General features: G+C 36.6%; 1 protein-coding gene across 3 annotated transcripts in view; it reads left to right on the top strand.

Moving 5' to 3' along the window:
- The window catches only part of GLRA3 (glycine receptor alpha 3), a 256,177-nt gene that overhangs the window by 208,916 nt on the left and 29,757 nt on the right, over window positions 1-17,504 (top strand). For all 3 annotated transcript variants that reach the window (XM_068942519.1, XM_068942518.1, XM_068942520.1), the window contains exons 4-5: window positions 105-328; window positions 3,391-3,473. In XM_068942519.1, coding sequence (XP_068798620.1) covers window positions 105-328; window positions 3,391-3,473 — 307 coding nt within the window. The remainder of the gene's footprint in view (window positions 1-104; window positions 329-3,390; window positions 3,474-17,504) is intronic.

The raw sequence follows: 17,504 nt of genomic DNA, 5'->3' as shown, positions 1-17,504 counted from the left end.
CTTCTGTCAACCACAGATGGGCAGGGGATTACATGGCTAAGAAATGAAATAAAAGCTAAATCTCTATGCTTGGTAAAGCTTTGCTTGTTTTCTCTTTCATTCAGGATTACCGAGTGAACATCTTTCTCCGTCAGAATTGGAATGATCCACGCCTTGCATATAGTGAATATCCAGATGACTCTTTAGACTTAGATCCATCCATGCTGGACTCAATTTGGAAACCTGATTTGTTCTTTGCTAATGAGAAAGGTGCCAACTTTCATGAAGTTACAACAGATAATAAGCTGTTGCGAATTTTCAAAAATGGAAATGTACTTTATTCCATCAGGTGAGTCTCTAATCAATGTTTTCCAGATATGAAGCTTAAAAGTGTACCTACTGTTAATAAGCTGAAAGAATTGTTATTAGTTATCTTAGTTGCTAGACATGCCGAACTGTCACTAAAGTTAGTATGAGTTTTGAATAACGAATTTTATCATCATTACTGTTCATTATTAATACTAAAATAGAAAGTGATCCCTAATTAGCTATTATTTCCCACAGTAAAAATAACAAGAAAAGTATCACCCACATTTTAAAGAACAGAAACGAAGCTCAGACAAGCTAGGAGTTTTGCACAGAGCAAATACTCCTAGAGTATTATAATCTGAGAAGGCCTGTATATAAGTTCAAGTTCTTTCTTTCATACATGTCCAATGGCATGACAATTCACTGTTATTTCTCTCACCATTTTGGATGTTGCTTTTCAAATATGAAAATGGCACCTGTTTGAGGAAGCATGAGATTTAAAGTATAGCTCACTTATCACTGAGGGTAGGGGGGTGGAAAGTAAATTTTTGAAAAGTTGTAAGAAGCTGTTAGCAATAATCATATATAAAGTGTAAGTATTGACAAAATCGAATTAATCTACCTCTTTTCTCTTCTCTCCACTTTCCTAGTATTAATACAGACATCACTAGGCATTCTTACCACTGCCTTGAAAAACCTGGTCTAATGAGAGATGCACTTGTTGTAGGCATAGTAATGCCCCATGAGATAGGATTTAGATTTGATATTAATACAGTGAACTGTTCCTGCAAAATGCTGTACTTTTCAAAATAAATATATCTCAGAATAAACGTGAGCTTTTTCTACTTAATATTTTATTTTGCAAGCTTTTATGATACTGCAGTAATGGGCAATTCAGCTCTTTTGAAGAGACATCAGGAGTCTGCAAATCAATTTGTACACTAAGAAACAAAATAGAAGTTTGTGACTTGCATGGATGTATCAGTGGCATGACAGTCTCCTTCCTCCCACCTTCCAGTGCAAGTGGGCAGCGTCTTGTCAAGCTTACACAAGGAGAAAGGGTTTGGCTAAACTTCCTAGGGGCACTTCCTATCCAAAAGGAGGTTAGCACTTCCTATCCAAAAGGAGGTTAGTCTGCCAGTTTGGGGACATAAACATTCTTTAGTGTCATAACACTACAGACTGATCGAGAATAAGCAAAAAGGACTCCTTCTCTGGACCAAAAAAAAAAAAAAAAAGCAGAAGTAAATCAATTGTCTCCAGATTACCTAGGTAACCCTGAAATGCACTGGCAGCTATACCACTTTGCTCCATGTTGATCAAATAACTCCTTCTCCTTGTGCTATTCCCTCCAAATATACACAGCATACACAGTAGAGATATAACCACTCAGATTGACAGAAGTTTGGATAGCAACCTCAGTATAATTTTAACTAGGTTCATAGCCAATGTGAAAAGGAATAAAAACACATGCAAAATATTATCATACTAAAATTATAAAAACAAACATTGGCTGTGATGATAGCAGATGCCAGATAGTGCCTGTATTTCTTGTGAAGCCAGAATGTTTATGTTGCCATGATTTAATTAAGAAATGTTATCAAGATGGCCAATTTCTGAAAAATTTAAAATTGGATAATTGGCATGCAGTTGAATTGTGAATTTGAGTCGGTTTAGCTTTTAATGAGGGTAGACATGCAAATTGCTAAAGAGCTAACATTAAAAGAAAAAAAAAGGAAAATCCCTAAACTATTGCTTTTCCTTTTCGTTTCCTAATCTCTCCGCCTCCCCCTAATTGCATTTGAACAAAATATTCAGACAAGCAAACAGTGAGAAGGTTCAAATTCCTGCTTCAATAAATACTTAATAAAAAATACTAAAATATTTATTGAAGCACAAAGCAGAATCCAGGTGTCTCTTCTTTCAGATGACTTGCCTCATCATGATACTAGAGAAATCTGTTATGTGAACCTAATCCCCACCAGTCAGAATTTGGAACTATTTCAGTAGGAGGCAACTAGTTTCCTCCTCTGACTCTCCCCCTTCAACTCTGTCACTGGCAAACTAAACAGAAGTTATAGCAACAAAGGAAGCTTTGGAGAGGGGGGAAATGAGGTAAAAGAGTGAGAAACAGCCATGCTTGCTACCTATTGCCCACATCATCTTCCATCTAGGCCCCATGCCAAACACAGGAGAATGGATTTAAGAGAAGGGAGTAAGAGCACTGCCATTCTAAAAAAGGATTTATAAGTAAGGAATTAAATTTAAGCCACTCAGATTTTTGGAGAATATTCTATCAGCTGAACCAACAGATAACTGTGGGGGAAAACTTCCACGTAAGGCATTCTCTAGCAAGAAGAAAGGTGCAGTCACGGGCCTAAATGATGAATAGGAACCCAGCATTTCTTAACATGCCCAGTGAAGGAACATAAAGGCTTTACCTCATATGTTCTTCTTTCTCATTTCTCTGAGAAACATCACTCTGAGGATGAATTGGTGTATTGACATAAAATGTAAAAATATCTTCTTTCCCTATAGATTCCAAAGCATTCAACAAGAAATATCAGGGCTAGCACAAAACACAGCTGCTGTTCAAAATTTAAGGCATATTTCAGTCTACCAATACTCTAAAAAGTTAGCTTAAACCTTTGTGTTGACAATATAAGCACCTTATTTTAGGACAATAACACATAAATTACTTCGCCAGCATGATTTGCAGCTGACATCTGTTATGAAATTCTTGTAAATCTCGGTAAATTTTATGTCAAGGATTTGAAATACTGTAAAAGTACCATAATTCTGCTCTAACACAAAAAAAACATGCTGTTATTGCATTCCTTTAGACTTCCCATAAAGTTAGGCAACCCTGCTGAAAAACGTATTTTTCTGAAAGTCTGTAATAACTTGGCTTTCTGCATTTTCCACAATTTTTGTCATCGTAGGCTACGGGAATGAAATGGGTTCATCTAATATCTAGTTTTTTACTGAAAATTTGTGTTTTCTTCAGCTTCTAATAACTCCCAGTGTTCTGATGCTCCCTTCTTGGGCATATCTATGGTATTTTTGTGGTACATTTTTAATATCTGTTTTGTGTTCTTTCAGATTGACTTTAATACTGTCGTGTCCAATGGATCTCAAAAATTTTCCAATGGATGTGCAAACATGTATAATGCAGCTGGAAAGCTGTAAGTTTGAGTAATGTATTCTCCTATAAATACTTTTGTAGAGATTTCAACAGCCACCCAAGGGATAAAAAGACACCCAATAGTGAGAAGAGAACTAACTTTTTTAAAGTAATCACCAATTTTATCAAAAGAATCGGTGAAGCACACATAGTTTTTAAAAGGAAGAGACACTTCTAACCATACTTGCATTGACATTCAACAGTTTCAGGTAAATATAAAGCTACTACTAAACTTAAGTACTCGGGGTCAGAGCTTATCTTTATGCAAAATTTATGCATAGAGAGATTCACCATAACTTCTTCCCTATATTCTCACGCACACATACACCTGTATGTGATCAGGGGGACAGTGATATTGGGAAAGTGGAAAGGAAATATGAGAATAATTTAAGGGAGTGATTTATCTGACTTATGTGAAAACTCTGAAATGCAAAATAACTTGGGATCCTTAAAAGATGGAGGAAAGGTAACTCATACTGAGTACCAGCTCTTCTAATTTTTGTTCCTGCTCTTCAGCATGCCTCCATGTTATAGCTATTTATCTGTAGTTTTCATATGATCATCCTAGAAGGAATTGCGAGGAGCACTTACTGCAAAGAAGAACTGCAGAAAGGTTACAGAGCATGTATACATGTACATATATACATACACATGTACCTACACATCACATGTGCTTTACACAGCCCTCACCCCCTCATTTCTCCCTCTCAACGGAGTCAGTACCTTAGGTCAGTGGAACACCCTCCAGAAGATCACAGGAAGGGCTACAGACCCTCAGGTATGAGGAGGTAAAGTCCATACCAGGTCCCATCCCGCTAGGGATCAAACGATGATCTAGCCATTAGCTGTAACACTGGCAAAATTTTTAGCATCCTCAGAAGGCTGCCTGGGCTTATGTGATTTGTAGTTGCACAGATAGCTTGACATTGAAAATAGCCAACAAAACGCAGACAGAAAAAAAAGACCTGATGGCCTTCTAACACTGAGATGGTCCAATGGTTTCCCCAAACCCAGTGTTGCACTCTCAGTGGGAAAAAGAGAATTACTACTCCAGATGATATAAACACTCTCTTCATAAAGTCCTATTTGCATATACAAATATCTTGAGGAAAGCAGAGGGGAAGGTAAAACCAGATTAGAAAGGACAAGCTTTACAGAATTATCTTTCAATTAAGAGCAACACCTTTTATGTGAAACAGAGCTAGCATTTGCTAATTCAATCCACTGTACACTGTACTTATCATCTACCTTGAGATATCCTTTAAAACAGAAAATAGGACAGAAAGTGTACAGAAGCTATGTCATTTCAAGGCCACCATGCAAAAAAAAAAACAAAGCCAAAGTTTCTGTCTGACGTTAGGACCTGAGCTAGCACAGTATGTGTGAGGAGGAAGGCACAGTATGGATATACATTAAATTCTCATTTTCCTTGCGGTAGGAAATGTTTGGAAATTGCCTTTTCCCTTTAAAGGGAGATAGATTCCTAGCAGAGAGAACCTCCTAATGGTGCAAAAACTAAAAATAATAAAAAATGTTCTCTGAAAGATTTTGGCAATTTTGGAGTTTGTGAAAATTATTGATAGGAAAAACAATCAGATAAATAAGTACCCATCTTAATGGTAGATCTAGATTTATAGTTTTAGGATCAGTAAGTAAAATGTCTCAGAAAAGAAGTTTCTGCACACAGAATGAGCATACTGGGTTGTCTGAAACAGATCACAAAACAGAAATACATCATTTGTAATTTGATTAAAATATTTCTTGCCTTTCTTTTTAATGGAACAAAGCAGGGATAGAGAGAAGTGGGAGGTAATTATATGTCAGTCAGTATGTCAGAAATGTTTGTTGTATAGATAATGATATGCTTTTACAAAAAATTGCAGGGTGAGTATGGAAGCCAGATCTATCTTTCATTACAATTGACATATGGCAATATTACAGAGCAGGCTTTTAATATGGGTCAACGGCTGAATACGACAGCAGAGATTTTTCTCGACAAAAATTGAACAGTTATTAGTTCCAAATGTCAAGGAATTTAAGACAATATTATATATTCAGTATTTAACCAAAACTCCACGTTAAATCCAAGGAGAGAATTCTACTGATAACCAACGTCACCTTCATAATTAAGGTGACTAAACAAAAGGTTAATAGGAAGCAGTTGTGTTAGAGCATATACGTATGGCAGGTACATTCACTATATACAATTATGTTTCGAACAGAAGGTATCATAACATTTGACTGAACAAGAAAAGATACAATTTTAAAAAATGTGTTTAGAAAGTTATGAAATAGTTGCTTTAACAGCTTCATAAAACTCAGCTGCATTTTTCCTCTCTTTCAACCATTTTAAGGGCAGGTCATACAACAACTAAGCATTCTTGAACAAAAGAGGCATCTGTTTTGCTTTACAGAAACCTTGCAGGAGCTCACAAATTCCCGCAAACTGCACCATAGGGAACCAATAGTTATTAGTTGAATAGCCCTGTAGATGTTCTACTGTATTTTCCAGCAGAACATTTTGCACTGTAGTCTTGTTTTTAATCATTCACTTCAGTGGGAGCAAATTCCCTGCTGCACATTCACATATTACAGAGGGGTAACGTTCACAAAAGAAGAGCTTAGCAAAATACAAATGAGTGTTTCAGTTTGAGATATTGTAATATTATAGTTACACAGGAGGATCACATTTGATTTCACAGGGAAGTTAGACGTAATAAAGCCTTTCCCGTATCTCCTTGTCTGACTCTGTTTTAATAGTAATTTAGTTATTGAAAAATAGGGACTATGGCCAAATTAGCTGAAAATTTTCAAGCAGAAAATGTTGCCCTGGCTACGCCTACATGCCTGCTAGCAGAATAACCAGTTAGGTTTGCCAGAAGATGACAGTAGCTCTTTGAAACAGAGAAATAAGTTTGGGACAGACCTAAGGAAGGTAGGCGCAGTGACACAATTTCCGAATGGGTAGACCTTCTAGGGCATTAAGTTGTGTGTCCAAAACCAGTTTCCCTATACAGTGAATACAGGAAGAGAATTAAGGTATTTTAGAAAACTTATAAAAATTATCTACATGCTAGACAGGAGAGCTAGGTTTAAAAAAAATGCTTAATGTGAGTTTGAACTCTGATCGATTTGCAGAACTTTGAAAAAGATGAACATAATAATTCAAGATACACAGTCACCAGATAAGAACAGGCATCTAGTTCTCTTAAAAATTACAGAAGAGAAAAGAAGGATGTGTATATTTAGCATTTTCTCATGCTTAACCACTTCATATAAAATCTCCTGAGGTAAGAACTGAAATAACCCTAAGAACCTGAATCCATCCATGAAAGAGATTCTTGGATGGATGCAGGCTCCAGGTTATTTCAGTTTCTAGGCTACAGTGTCATACTCTCATGCGAGTCTGGCTTATATTCTTTGGCGCACAGTGAGAACAGGGGGAATGAAGCAAATACCCTGCTGGTTCCTGCACTGACCAGGGATGCGGAAGAAGGTGTGGGTTTCAAAACTGAGAACACAGATCGCTTGCATCCTGGGCAAATAATCTGATCATCAGGCTATTTTATAAAAAGTAAATTGGTAGAGCAGTAGTGTTTTCAGATATTTCTCTTTAAAGTGATAATTTTACTGCTAAATTTACTACTGCTGTCTTTTGCACTAAGTGCCAGCTTGGGAAGGCTAGTGTACAGTTATTAATTTCCACCATCTATTTATTTCATAGTTTCTTTAAACTGTGTCTGATCTGACAAGTCTTCTTCCTGCATGCGACACTAAACAAATTAGACTGTTACTTAGAAACTACTCATCTTTTACTTACCACCATTCTGGGTTGCACAGCAAGACTCACAGTTACTTAAAAAGGACAAACTGTAGGTTGTACCTCTGCTATTAATAATCTTGTTTAGTAACACATTCTCCCCACCAATACTGATACTGTTGTTTGAGCATGGAAAGTGCTTAGAGAAAAATTCACGTATAGCTTTTTTCCCCAAATGATATTTTTATTTTTAACCAGCTCTTCTAATGGTTATTACAAGGTGACTCCAGCAGCTGGATTCACCCCGGTCATTTGTGTAATGAAGAAGTGTCTGAAAAATATTAAAGTGGAAATCTCTTCTATTTCTAAAGGATTTCTTTTACTAAATGATTTCTTAGCAACTAAAATAAACTATTTTCATATCTTAGAAAGGAAGCAAATGAAACTGCACATGTGAAATAAACCCTTCTACATTTTTGTGCTTTATGCCAGGGTAGCCTATAGGCATATGAGATCATTTTAATTTTATTCTGCTTGAATAAAATACAAAGAAATAGCAGCTAAATGCATATTTATTTTTGTGGTCTACCTCTTAAGAAAAAAATGTTTTTCTTTCATGTGTTATAGCTTGTTGTATGTCTCTCTTTTTAAATTTCACTTTTATCTCAGTGCATTCCTTTATTCATATATTACAGTTACAACTATCTGTGAAATTTAATATTCCTGGATTTTCAAACAATACTACCATGAAAATACTAATTCATTTATGAAAGAAGAAATATACTACAAAAAGCAACTCCTTACCAACAGAAAACTTCATTTTATTTTGATAATTACAGTCTCTTTAACTTTTAAAAAGAATGGCCTTTTCCCCCCCCCTCCATTTGATTTATGGGGGTTTTCTGGTCTTTCTAGACAATCACCTCTCTGTCTTCTGGCTTTTTCAAGGAAATTCACTCTGTATCATATCATGCTGCTACCTGAACAGTATAATTTCTTTCCTCCCAGTCTCTCTCAGATTGTATGCATGAAAACATCAGTAAGCAGGCCAATGGTAGATCCTCATTACAGGAAGGGGTATGCACTTTGCTGTTTTCCCACGACAGCACAGAGATGCCATAAGAAAGATAACAGAACTGAACAGTATTTCTTACCTGGCAGGGAAGCCAGTGTGTTTACCTGCATGAGAGAACTATGGACACACGAGGTCAACACCTGCTTTCGCCAGAGTGTGTGGAAACTTCTCTGCCTTCCATTTCAGTAGCACAAAAATTTTCAACAACTCACCCTGTGGTTTCTGCTCTGCAGAACGGTGACTCTGCCACTGTGGAATTTAGGGCACAATTCAAACCCATGCCACGTTCTCAGGAAAAGTAATCTGCAGGCAGCACCTCCTGGAGGAGCTGTGTTGGGCTGCCTAACAGAAAGGTAGTAAAATTGCCTCAGTCGACATGACTGTAGCCCTTGCCCCAGCTGGACACCTAAAGAGCTGCTCAGTCGGCTGAATAAATCCAATGTTACTCTTGCACCTGTACCTTAGATAATAAATATGGAAACAGAATGTAGATATATCACTAAGATTAAAAGAACTATAAAAGGAAATGTGCAGTCAAACCAAATTCTCATGTACAAAAATGTTAGCTATTCAGTTCAGTTGTTTCATGCCATTTATGTGCTTGTTTATTGAACAGAGAAAAAGTTAGGTTTTAATAGGCCTGTAGCTAGTGCAAGAAGACACAAGAAAAGCATAGCCTTCCTGGAGTAAAACAGATTAAGTCGAAAATTTACAGGATGAATTGATATTCAACTGGATCACAAGCTCGCTCAAATATTTCATTCTTCATGGCTTGGAATGATACTGCAGTGGTGATTAAAAAGAAATAACTTAGCAAGTAAGACTCTGGCAGCCTAACTGAGAAAAAAAATCTTGGAATTGCCAAGACAAATCTAGTTCAGGGTATGCAGACTCTGAAGATCTAGGGGAATTGCTTGTCTTGAGTAACTAACCTTATTTATCTGTAATGGGGTAGTTCAATGGAATAGCCTGGAGAAGAGATGCTAATACTTTCAAGACTCTTCAGTAATTCTTCAAGACAGATTTGTTGGATGCCCACTGTCTTGCCTATGAGATTAGGGGGCTTCTAATGCCTAAAGCTGAAACCGAATTAGCTAAAATAAAACCTTCATGCTCTCAGTATGTATACATTAAACTGATGTACACAGCTCAGTTCTGATAAGTTCCTCGGAACTATGTGGACTGACATAAGTTGAATGGACACCTTATTTGTCTAAGGTGGGCTTTGTTCTTATGCTTTCAAAATTGGATGAGCAAAATAGTTACACGTATTAATAAAATTAATAATAGTATTTTCAATACTATTTTTCTCCTTCAATCTCTCCAGTATCCTGGAATGCCTCCTGAAAATGCTCACTCTACCTAGACAATATTTAATGTTTCTAAAGACACAAATGGACACTAACTAGAGTTAGTATATCTGTCTTGTCCATTTTATGCCCAAAAGTATTGTATAGTATTAGATAGATGGATTAGATAGGCTGTCACTTCGTTGTATTTGATGTCTAGATATTTAAAAACTTCTACCAATTATTCCAGGCATAAATTCAGACAACCACGACTCCAGATAAAGCATAAAATATCTTGTTTGTCTCAGGTGGAGGTCTCAGTCTGCCAGTACATGCCTCACCAGCTGGTTAGCTGGAATGACTTCAGACTCTTCAAACTGAGTTGTTTCTTTATGTTAACTATTTCCAGAGAGCCTATAGTGCCAAGAGGACACAGTCCTCCACCCTTTTCCTGTAAGCTTCCTCTGGCAACGTTTCTCTTCTGGGATGCTAGCCTTGCCATGTTATTACCAACAATTTACCATTTGATTTTGCATACCGTATGTGCAAAAACAGGGACTTTGGGTTAAAGTAGTGTAAGTCAAACGTGTCAGTATTAATCTAACCTATTCAGTAATGTAACTTCTGAAGAGTGCTGTTCAACAAACCAGGGTGTTTTCTCTGCCTTTTCTCTCCAGTTATGGTCACACTGATTAGATTTTGTGTGATCTGTAGCATCTTTACAAATTATATTAGTCTTTAAATGATAGAAAGCTGATTGCATTAAAAGGCAGCAGAACATGGTGATTCTACCTTTTTGTACATTCAAGAAGAACTCTTCTTCTGTTAATACCATATATTTTTTCTCCTGTTCTTACATGAGATACCAATATCTATTGTGCGCATTGCACAGTAGTCACTATAGATTCACAGTGAATGGAATATAACTTAAATATCTAACAAGAAAGTCTTCTGATTTTTTAAGTCACAAATGCATTGTACGGCTAAAAGCAGAACGTTTAGTCAGTTAAAAAGAGTAGGAGAAAATAACTACCAGAGTCCTATGCATCAACCCTAAAGAACAAGAACTAGTAAGACTCAATATATAATGTAGTTGTATTACAGCAAATGCAAATGTTTTGAAGTGTTACATATTACAGACAATCTTCTGTTTTCTCTTGCACACAAAGGAGTCTCAACTTTTCTCAGTGAACCACTAATTCCCATACAACTTGTCAGACCTTTCAAGCTATTAACACATTCAGATTTCAACCAAGCCTACTGCCAGTAAATAACTCCTGGAAGGCTTTAACTAGCCCTCTTGTGGCAGTAATTTGCTATTATGTAAATGTGATTGCTATATGAAAAAGAAAATGTAAATTACATTAAACTATTTTAGCTGTAGTGTTAATTAGGAAATACAAAAAATTTGTAACACCACCTTTTAATCAGTGAAAGTTATGGTATAAAGTAATCCTGTTTGGAAGAGGATATTACAGGGAACAAAGACACACATGGTACTGCTTCCCCCAGATCTCTTGAAGGGTTCTTCAGGCTATAAGGAGAAATAGTTGCTTCAGGACAGAGATTTTCTTTATTGTAATCTTTTTGTACAAAGAATGTGCCCAAATTCTGTTTCCTTGTCACACCTGAAACAAACTATAGCAAGCAGATTCCTTGTTTCAAAATCCCCTGGTGGGGAATTTCACACTGGATTCAGTATTTGAAGGTAAAATACATAGGGAAATGGGATACACGAGCATGTGAAGTTATAGTTTCAGTTATTCTCAGTAATGGTCTATACGTGTGAAAGTCAACCTGCTGAAATTCAAGAACAACTGAAGTATTTTACCCCTCTGTGAATCACGGGTAAAAGCTTTGCCTTTCCTGAAAAGTAAGAGCAACTACTCAGATAGTAGTCAGACAAGAACAAAAATATTGCAAACTGCACTCTACTTTGGCAACAGTAGCTTTTTTGTGTCCCATAATGTACAAAATTTGGCATCTCTACTTCTCTCAAGCATACATCCCTATGCATTTACAGACTGCAAACCCAAATTCTAGCACACCACATTTCAGAGACAGAAGTCCTTACTAATCCGCCTAATTGAGTTCTGCTAGATGTGGTCCTGCAGATCACTATATCAGGTGATAGTCTCCATTGCTTTCAGCTGTTTCTGTAACATAAAAAGGTCACTCTTTCCAAAAGTGAGCTGTACCCTCATATACAGCTTGTCAGTTACTATCTTTTTAAAAAATATATATATATTAGAATGTAGTCACTAGGACCTCCTCCCATAACACTGAATTTCCTAATCACCAATAATAAAAATATCTGGTAGCAATTTATAGTAGTGATCAAAACCACCTCTCAGTGAAAAAGAAAAATATCTTTTTGAGTGAGAGACTGAATATCATGTTAGGCTGCAGGAGATGCAAATAAGTAAAAGATATTTCTATTCTGTTCACAAAGCAGGAATAAGAGAGGATGGAGATAATACAGTAAGACTGAATAGCAAGAATCTACAAATGATAAGGATAACCATTATGTAGCAAAGGTTTACACTGAAAGACAGGTGTATTCAGAAATAGATCCACAGTTTTTTTCTTCCAGGCACACAGACTGGGACTCCTTTTGGTCCTGCACACCAAGTTTTCTTTCCACGGAGAGCAGATACGATGAGAGCAAGAGGGAGAGGGGGAAAACATTTTACACTCAAGTCTTACACCAAGATGAAGTTAGGATTCAAGAGCTGAGAAGTACTTCCATCTGTTTCAGGATAAGAAATAGTCTACTAGGATAAGTCTACTTACAGAGCGTTTAGACTTCTGTGTAGCTGATAAAAGGATTCGTTGATTTGTCTTTGGGTCATCTCTTCCTATACTCTTACAGGTGATCAAAAGAGGACCACTGAAATTATCCACCTGTAAAAAAACAATGCCACTAGAGGCATAGGAAATATGTGATTAAGTATTATGTTTGCTTACTTTCACAAATCCAAAAGAGACATATAAAATGCAAAACTTGCCACTGCATTAATTTGGCACAAGCTTTCGTGAAACAGCAAATGTTAGAAGGAAAACCCAAAAACAGGTATCAGCAGAGAGACATGGCTTCTATAGGTGTGCATCTGAGCTTGAATAACAGCCTGAATAACAAAGGACATGATTCCTGACTCTCTGACATTGCTGTGAGCTGGCTCTTCTAACTTCCTCTAATTCAAGTTCCTAGACTACGCCAACTGTCCCTGCCAGCCTTTTTCGGTGTATTCAGTATTTATGGACATAATAACACAATAAAGACAACATGATTTTCCTTCTCCATTAAAATCCCTAAAGAGAAATGTCCTGGTTCTTCATTATTATTACATACTTCAGCGCATTTCTTAGAAGATGCAAAACATATAAAACAATATACCATGCACAGCACAAGTTTGTACTGGTACGTACACATCTGTTTAGGATAATCTCCTCACATTTCAGGCCCGCAGTTTGCTAATAAGAAGCTGCTCTAATCATGTAACTTTACCGCTCCATTTGCACAATGATAACCATGTAAGGAAATACAGGTTCTCTGATATTTTATCATGCAGGCCATTTGGAAAATACACATCATATCTCTAATCTCCGACAGCAGACCAATATTAGCAATACACATTTAGACTTTTACTTAACATTACCCTACTGAATGACATTCATTAAATTGCTTTGAAGATAATATGCATACATAAATAAGGTAACTCCAAATTAAACAGCCAAGTAAGAAGCAAAAGCTTAAGTGGACTTCAGGTTCAGTATTTCTGGAATTTCATTTGAGATGTTTGCCTTATTTTCATTATCTTCTGATGCTTTCACCAAAAATTAAGATCTTGGATTGAACCTCTCGCTATATATTGGTCAATGGCAGGATAATGCATTCCTGAGATGGTCTATTTGAACAATTTATGCATATATCCACCCAACAAATTGGCACGCTATAATTGTTAGAGTTACGGGGACACAGCTGTATCTTTTTACATATAAATCATTTGTTTATTCAAGTGTTTCCACTTTCATTTGCTGCAGTGTTTTCCACATTCTATTGCTCCACATTCAAGCTTGCTGTCATAAAATACAAATAGCAGAATTTGTCTCTTAAGCTGTAATTTTCTACCATACGTATTATCCATAATATTTATATATGCTTTGTATCCTGTCCACTGAACAACTGACTTGAAAAGAGAAGGTTGCTAGTTGCATTCATCTGTCCATATTGAGTAAAAGGGATTATGTTAGCATAAGAAAGCCTACAATGAATCAGACAAAAAATCCATGTAGCCCAGTACCCTATTTCTGACAATGGCCACATGCCTTGGAAATACTATACAGTAAGGCAAGCATATAGTGACACAGCTTTGGTACACTTCCAGAAGCTCAAGACTTCCTGACCCAGAAGTGATATCTTTATTTTTAAGATATCTGTGTTCCTAATGCATTCTTACTTCCTGCCAGACTGTCGCTATGCACAAAAATCTAAAAAATGCCATCCATTTACTGCTGAGGTAGTTTACAGAAGCCGCCACTGAAGCCAGAGAGGGGAGCGAGCAGGGGACTGACAGCCCCGCAGTCACCCACTGATATCACGGTTCCTATTGCCCTGCTGTGGCACCTGGCATCCCCGGTGAGCCTGCTCCAGAACTGAAACGGAAAGGTTGTTACGAACTGCAGGGGGGGAAAAATAAAGATAGCATGCAATTCATCTAGAAAGAAATATAAATGCCTACTACAACTGACAGCTTCTCAGTACAGGTACTCTGCATCGTAGTCATTTTTAATAGAAACTGGTAATAAACTTCTATAGCTTTCTTTTACTCATGCTTTGATTAGCTTGCCTGTAGTGGTCCTCTTCACTTTTAATCTCCTTTCCCTCGTATCCGGACTGTCACAGCTGAAAATGAAACTCTCACCTTCTCTCACAGAACCTCACTCTTTTCCTCACATTTTGGAGCACCTCCCATGTCAAGGTACTGTATTTATCCAGCCCCTCTGTCAATACTGTGGGTCACCACAGCTGTTCATTCCCTTTTTTCCAAAATATTTTTTGTCTTTCAGTTGCAAAAGAATCATACAGACTAGAGACACAAGTTACTGAGAGACAGTGTAACTGGCTATATGTGAGTGCTGTCAAATATAGACACTAAAGAAGCTATGATTTTCACTTACTATGATGCCTCAAGGTTTCACTCTTAAGATATACACATAAAAGATGCAGACAAGATATGTGACTGAGTTAAATGGGCCCTCTCCTCCTTTTCCCTTGTTCACTGGCAGTGCCATTATTCAATAATATCAAAGCAAAACGTGAGAAAACACAAACAGGATATCTATCTTGTTTACTTGTAACATTTAGATCCTACTAAACACAGATCAATTATTTTTAATTACAGTTGTGTCTGAGACATGCTCAGCTCTAGTCATGATCTTTATTGCTGTGACTGGTGCAATGCACACATGGAACAAAAAACACACCATTACTTACTCACTTCAGCTATTTTTTCCCAGCTAATCAGTTGTTTATTTTATGCAGACAATGAAATGTTTTAATCCTCTTCATTTTAATACCTGTAAAACTCATTTTTGTAGTAGGTAGCTGAGTATGTTCTCTTTTTTCCTTCTAGGTGAGTAAGGTAAAGGTAATTTAGTAGAGGCCTGCTTTGTTACAATACCTAACCAGATTTCCATTTTGCAAATATAGGCCTCAGTAATGCAAATCCATATGCAGGAATGCCATATAAAGTCTCACTGAACTCAGGCAGTGGCCTCAGGATTTTAAACTTATTTCCATAATTCTAATACTGTAAACATTTATGATCAGAAATTGTAGGATCCTAAATCTGAAAAATAACACTCAACTGCCCTTGAGGCTCCAAAATTTTCATTACCAAAGCTCGCTACACTGCTACTGCTTGCTGTACGCATAAATGACCCAAAGCCTGATGGCACTAAGCACTTTTGTGCCTTATCCCTGTCAGGATCATAAGCCTCTGCTTATTATTGTTCTTCAGGGTGACCCTGAAGGTAATTTCAGAAGCAGCCACGGTATCTTCCCATGCTGCAGGGAGCCCAGCCACTTCAATAAGCGACACTGATTACATTAATCAACAGAGCTCCCAAAGTTAGGGGACTGCAGCACTAATTGCAAGCCTGATTGCATACACTGCATCATATGCCTAATTTATAATAGCATATACACTAAGTATGGTAACTGCTAATTTTTTGAATGGCCACTTCTAGAGGTATGCTTTTTTTTCCCCTTATACATAGTGCACACAGCAATACAACTAGGATTCAGAGTCATTTTCTGTGTTATGCAGCAGTTCTTCACAAAATTAAGAAACAAAAATATTTGCCTTTTTTGAGATATTAAGAAAACAGTTAACTCTATCACTATTGATATTCCCCCTGAAGAATTTCTAATCCAGAAGATTAATGTGGTTTTAGCCCTTCTGCACAAGGAATATTCTGGGATTGGCCTAGGACATGAATTTCAGTTTGTTCCTGCATGACTCAATGAATTCTTACAAATTCTCTGACTCTGCTTTAAATCTGGAAGTGAAAAGATTTCTATTTCCTACTGTAGTCTTTCTTCATTTTTGCCTTACTAACAAGAGAGAACTATACAGTAGAGGAGAATTTCTAGGGAAAAAGAGTTTATTAATTTTTTGAAACTGCATCAAATAAGGGTATACTTTCAGTTAGAAAATCAAGGATACCTGCCGGGGTTGACACTGCTCACTATCCAAAATTCAGAAGCAAGTCAGAATTATCAAATTGTTTCATATATTAATATAACTTAAGTTTTCCTACTTGTCCCATTACATGAGTGCTACAAGATTTTAGATTGCCTCAACTCAATAGGCATGTGGTTAGGTCAGGTGTTTCACATTTAATACAGCGCCACAAATTTAACAGAGACTAAGTTGCTTTAATTTAACGTACCTACACAGTGGAAATAAGTTACATATCATATTACTTTTGATTTTTTTGATTTGAATTGAACATAAATTCACATCTCCATTAGCTCTTTTATATTTTAAGACACATTTACCTTATAAATATAAACTTATAGAACTGAAATTACTATACTGAATGCTAAAGCCGTATTTAGGTATTTTAAATGCAAACACAAGAAAAATAAATTACTACAAAAGCACTTTGCATACACTGTTGTTATTTTTAATAGCATGCACCATGTAAGAATTAGTGGCCAGGGCAGATAATTAAAATTAAAAACATGTATTAGAGATGAATGAATCTGATTTACCTTTCAGATGGTGTGAAATACCTTTCGACACAGCAGTTGTTTCCTGTCAGTTCAATGAATTTTGCTCAGGGGATATCACTTCTGGCCATAATCTACATGCTTCAAATGATAATCTGCTTTACACACAACTGCTTTTTGTCTGAATGCATGCAAAGTTTGATAAGACCTATACAATCAAGTTTTCATAGTTTACAGCATTCGATAGTGAATTTTAAAACTGTATTTTAGAATGTCGCATATTGAAGAAGAAAAAAAAAACAGTTTTTCCATACACACTGAATATATGCATGTAATGAATTGTATAAGACCTAATCTTAATGAAATCCTTATTTAAAAGGATGCGGTCTTGTTTTTAACATATTCACCCAGCCCCCGCAAAATACACAAGCATGTAATCGACAGCCATCCTGACTGACTATCAATACCTTGTATAAGATACTCTCCAAAAGAAACATAAAGAATCTAGAAGCACAGAAAGGTGTTGGAAAGAGTTTTAAATTTATAATCGCTCATTCTTAACTGACAGACGTACTCAGTACAGGTACGTGAGAAAGGATGAAATGTGTCTCAGAGTTGAGCTCAGTGTATTATGACTAAGCAGCGTTTACAGATGTATTCAAAGAGTA

Source organism: Struthio camelus, chromosome 4 (assembly GCF_040807025.1).
Source record: "Struthio camelus isolate bStrCam1 chromosome 4, bStrCam1.hap1, whole genome shotgun sequence".
Taxonomy (NCBI): domain Eukaryota; kingdom Metazoa; phylum Chordata; class Aves; order Struthioniformes; family Struthionidae; genus Struthio; species Struthio camelus.
This window is presented reverse-complemented; position numbering and strand designations above follow the sequence as displayed.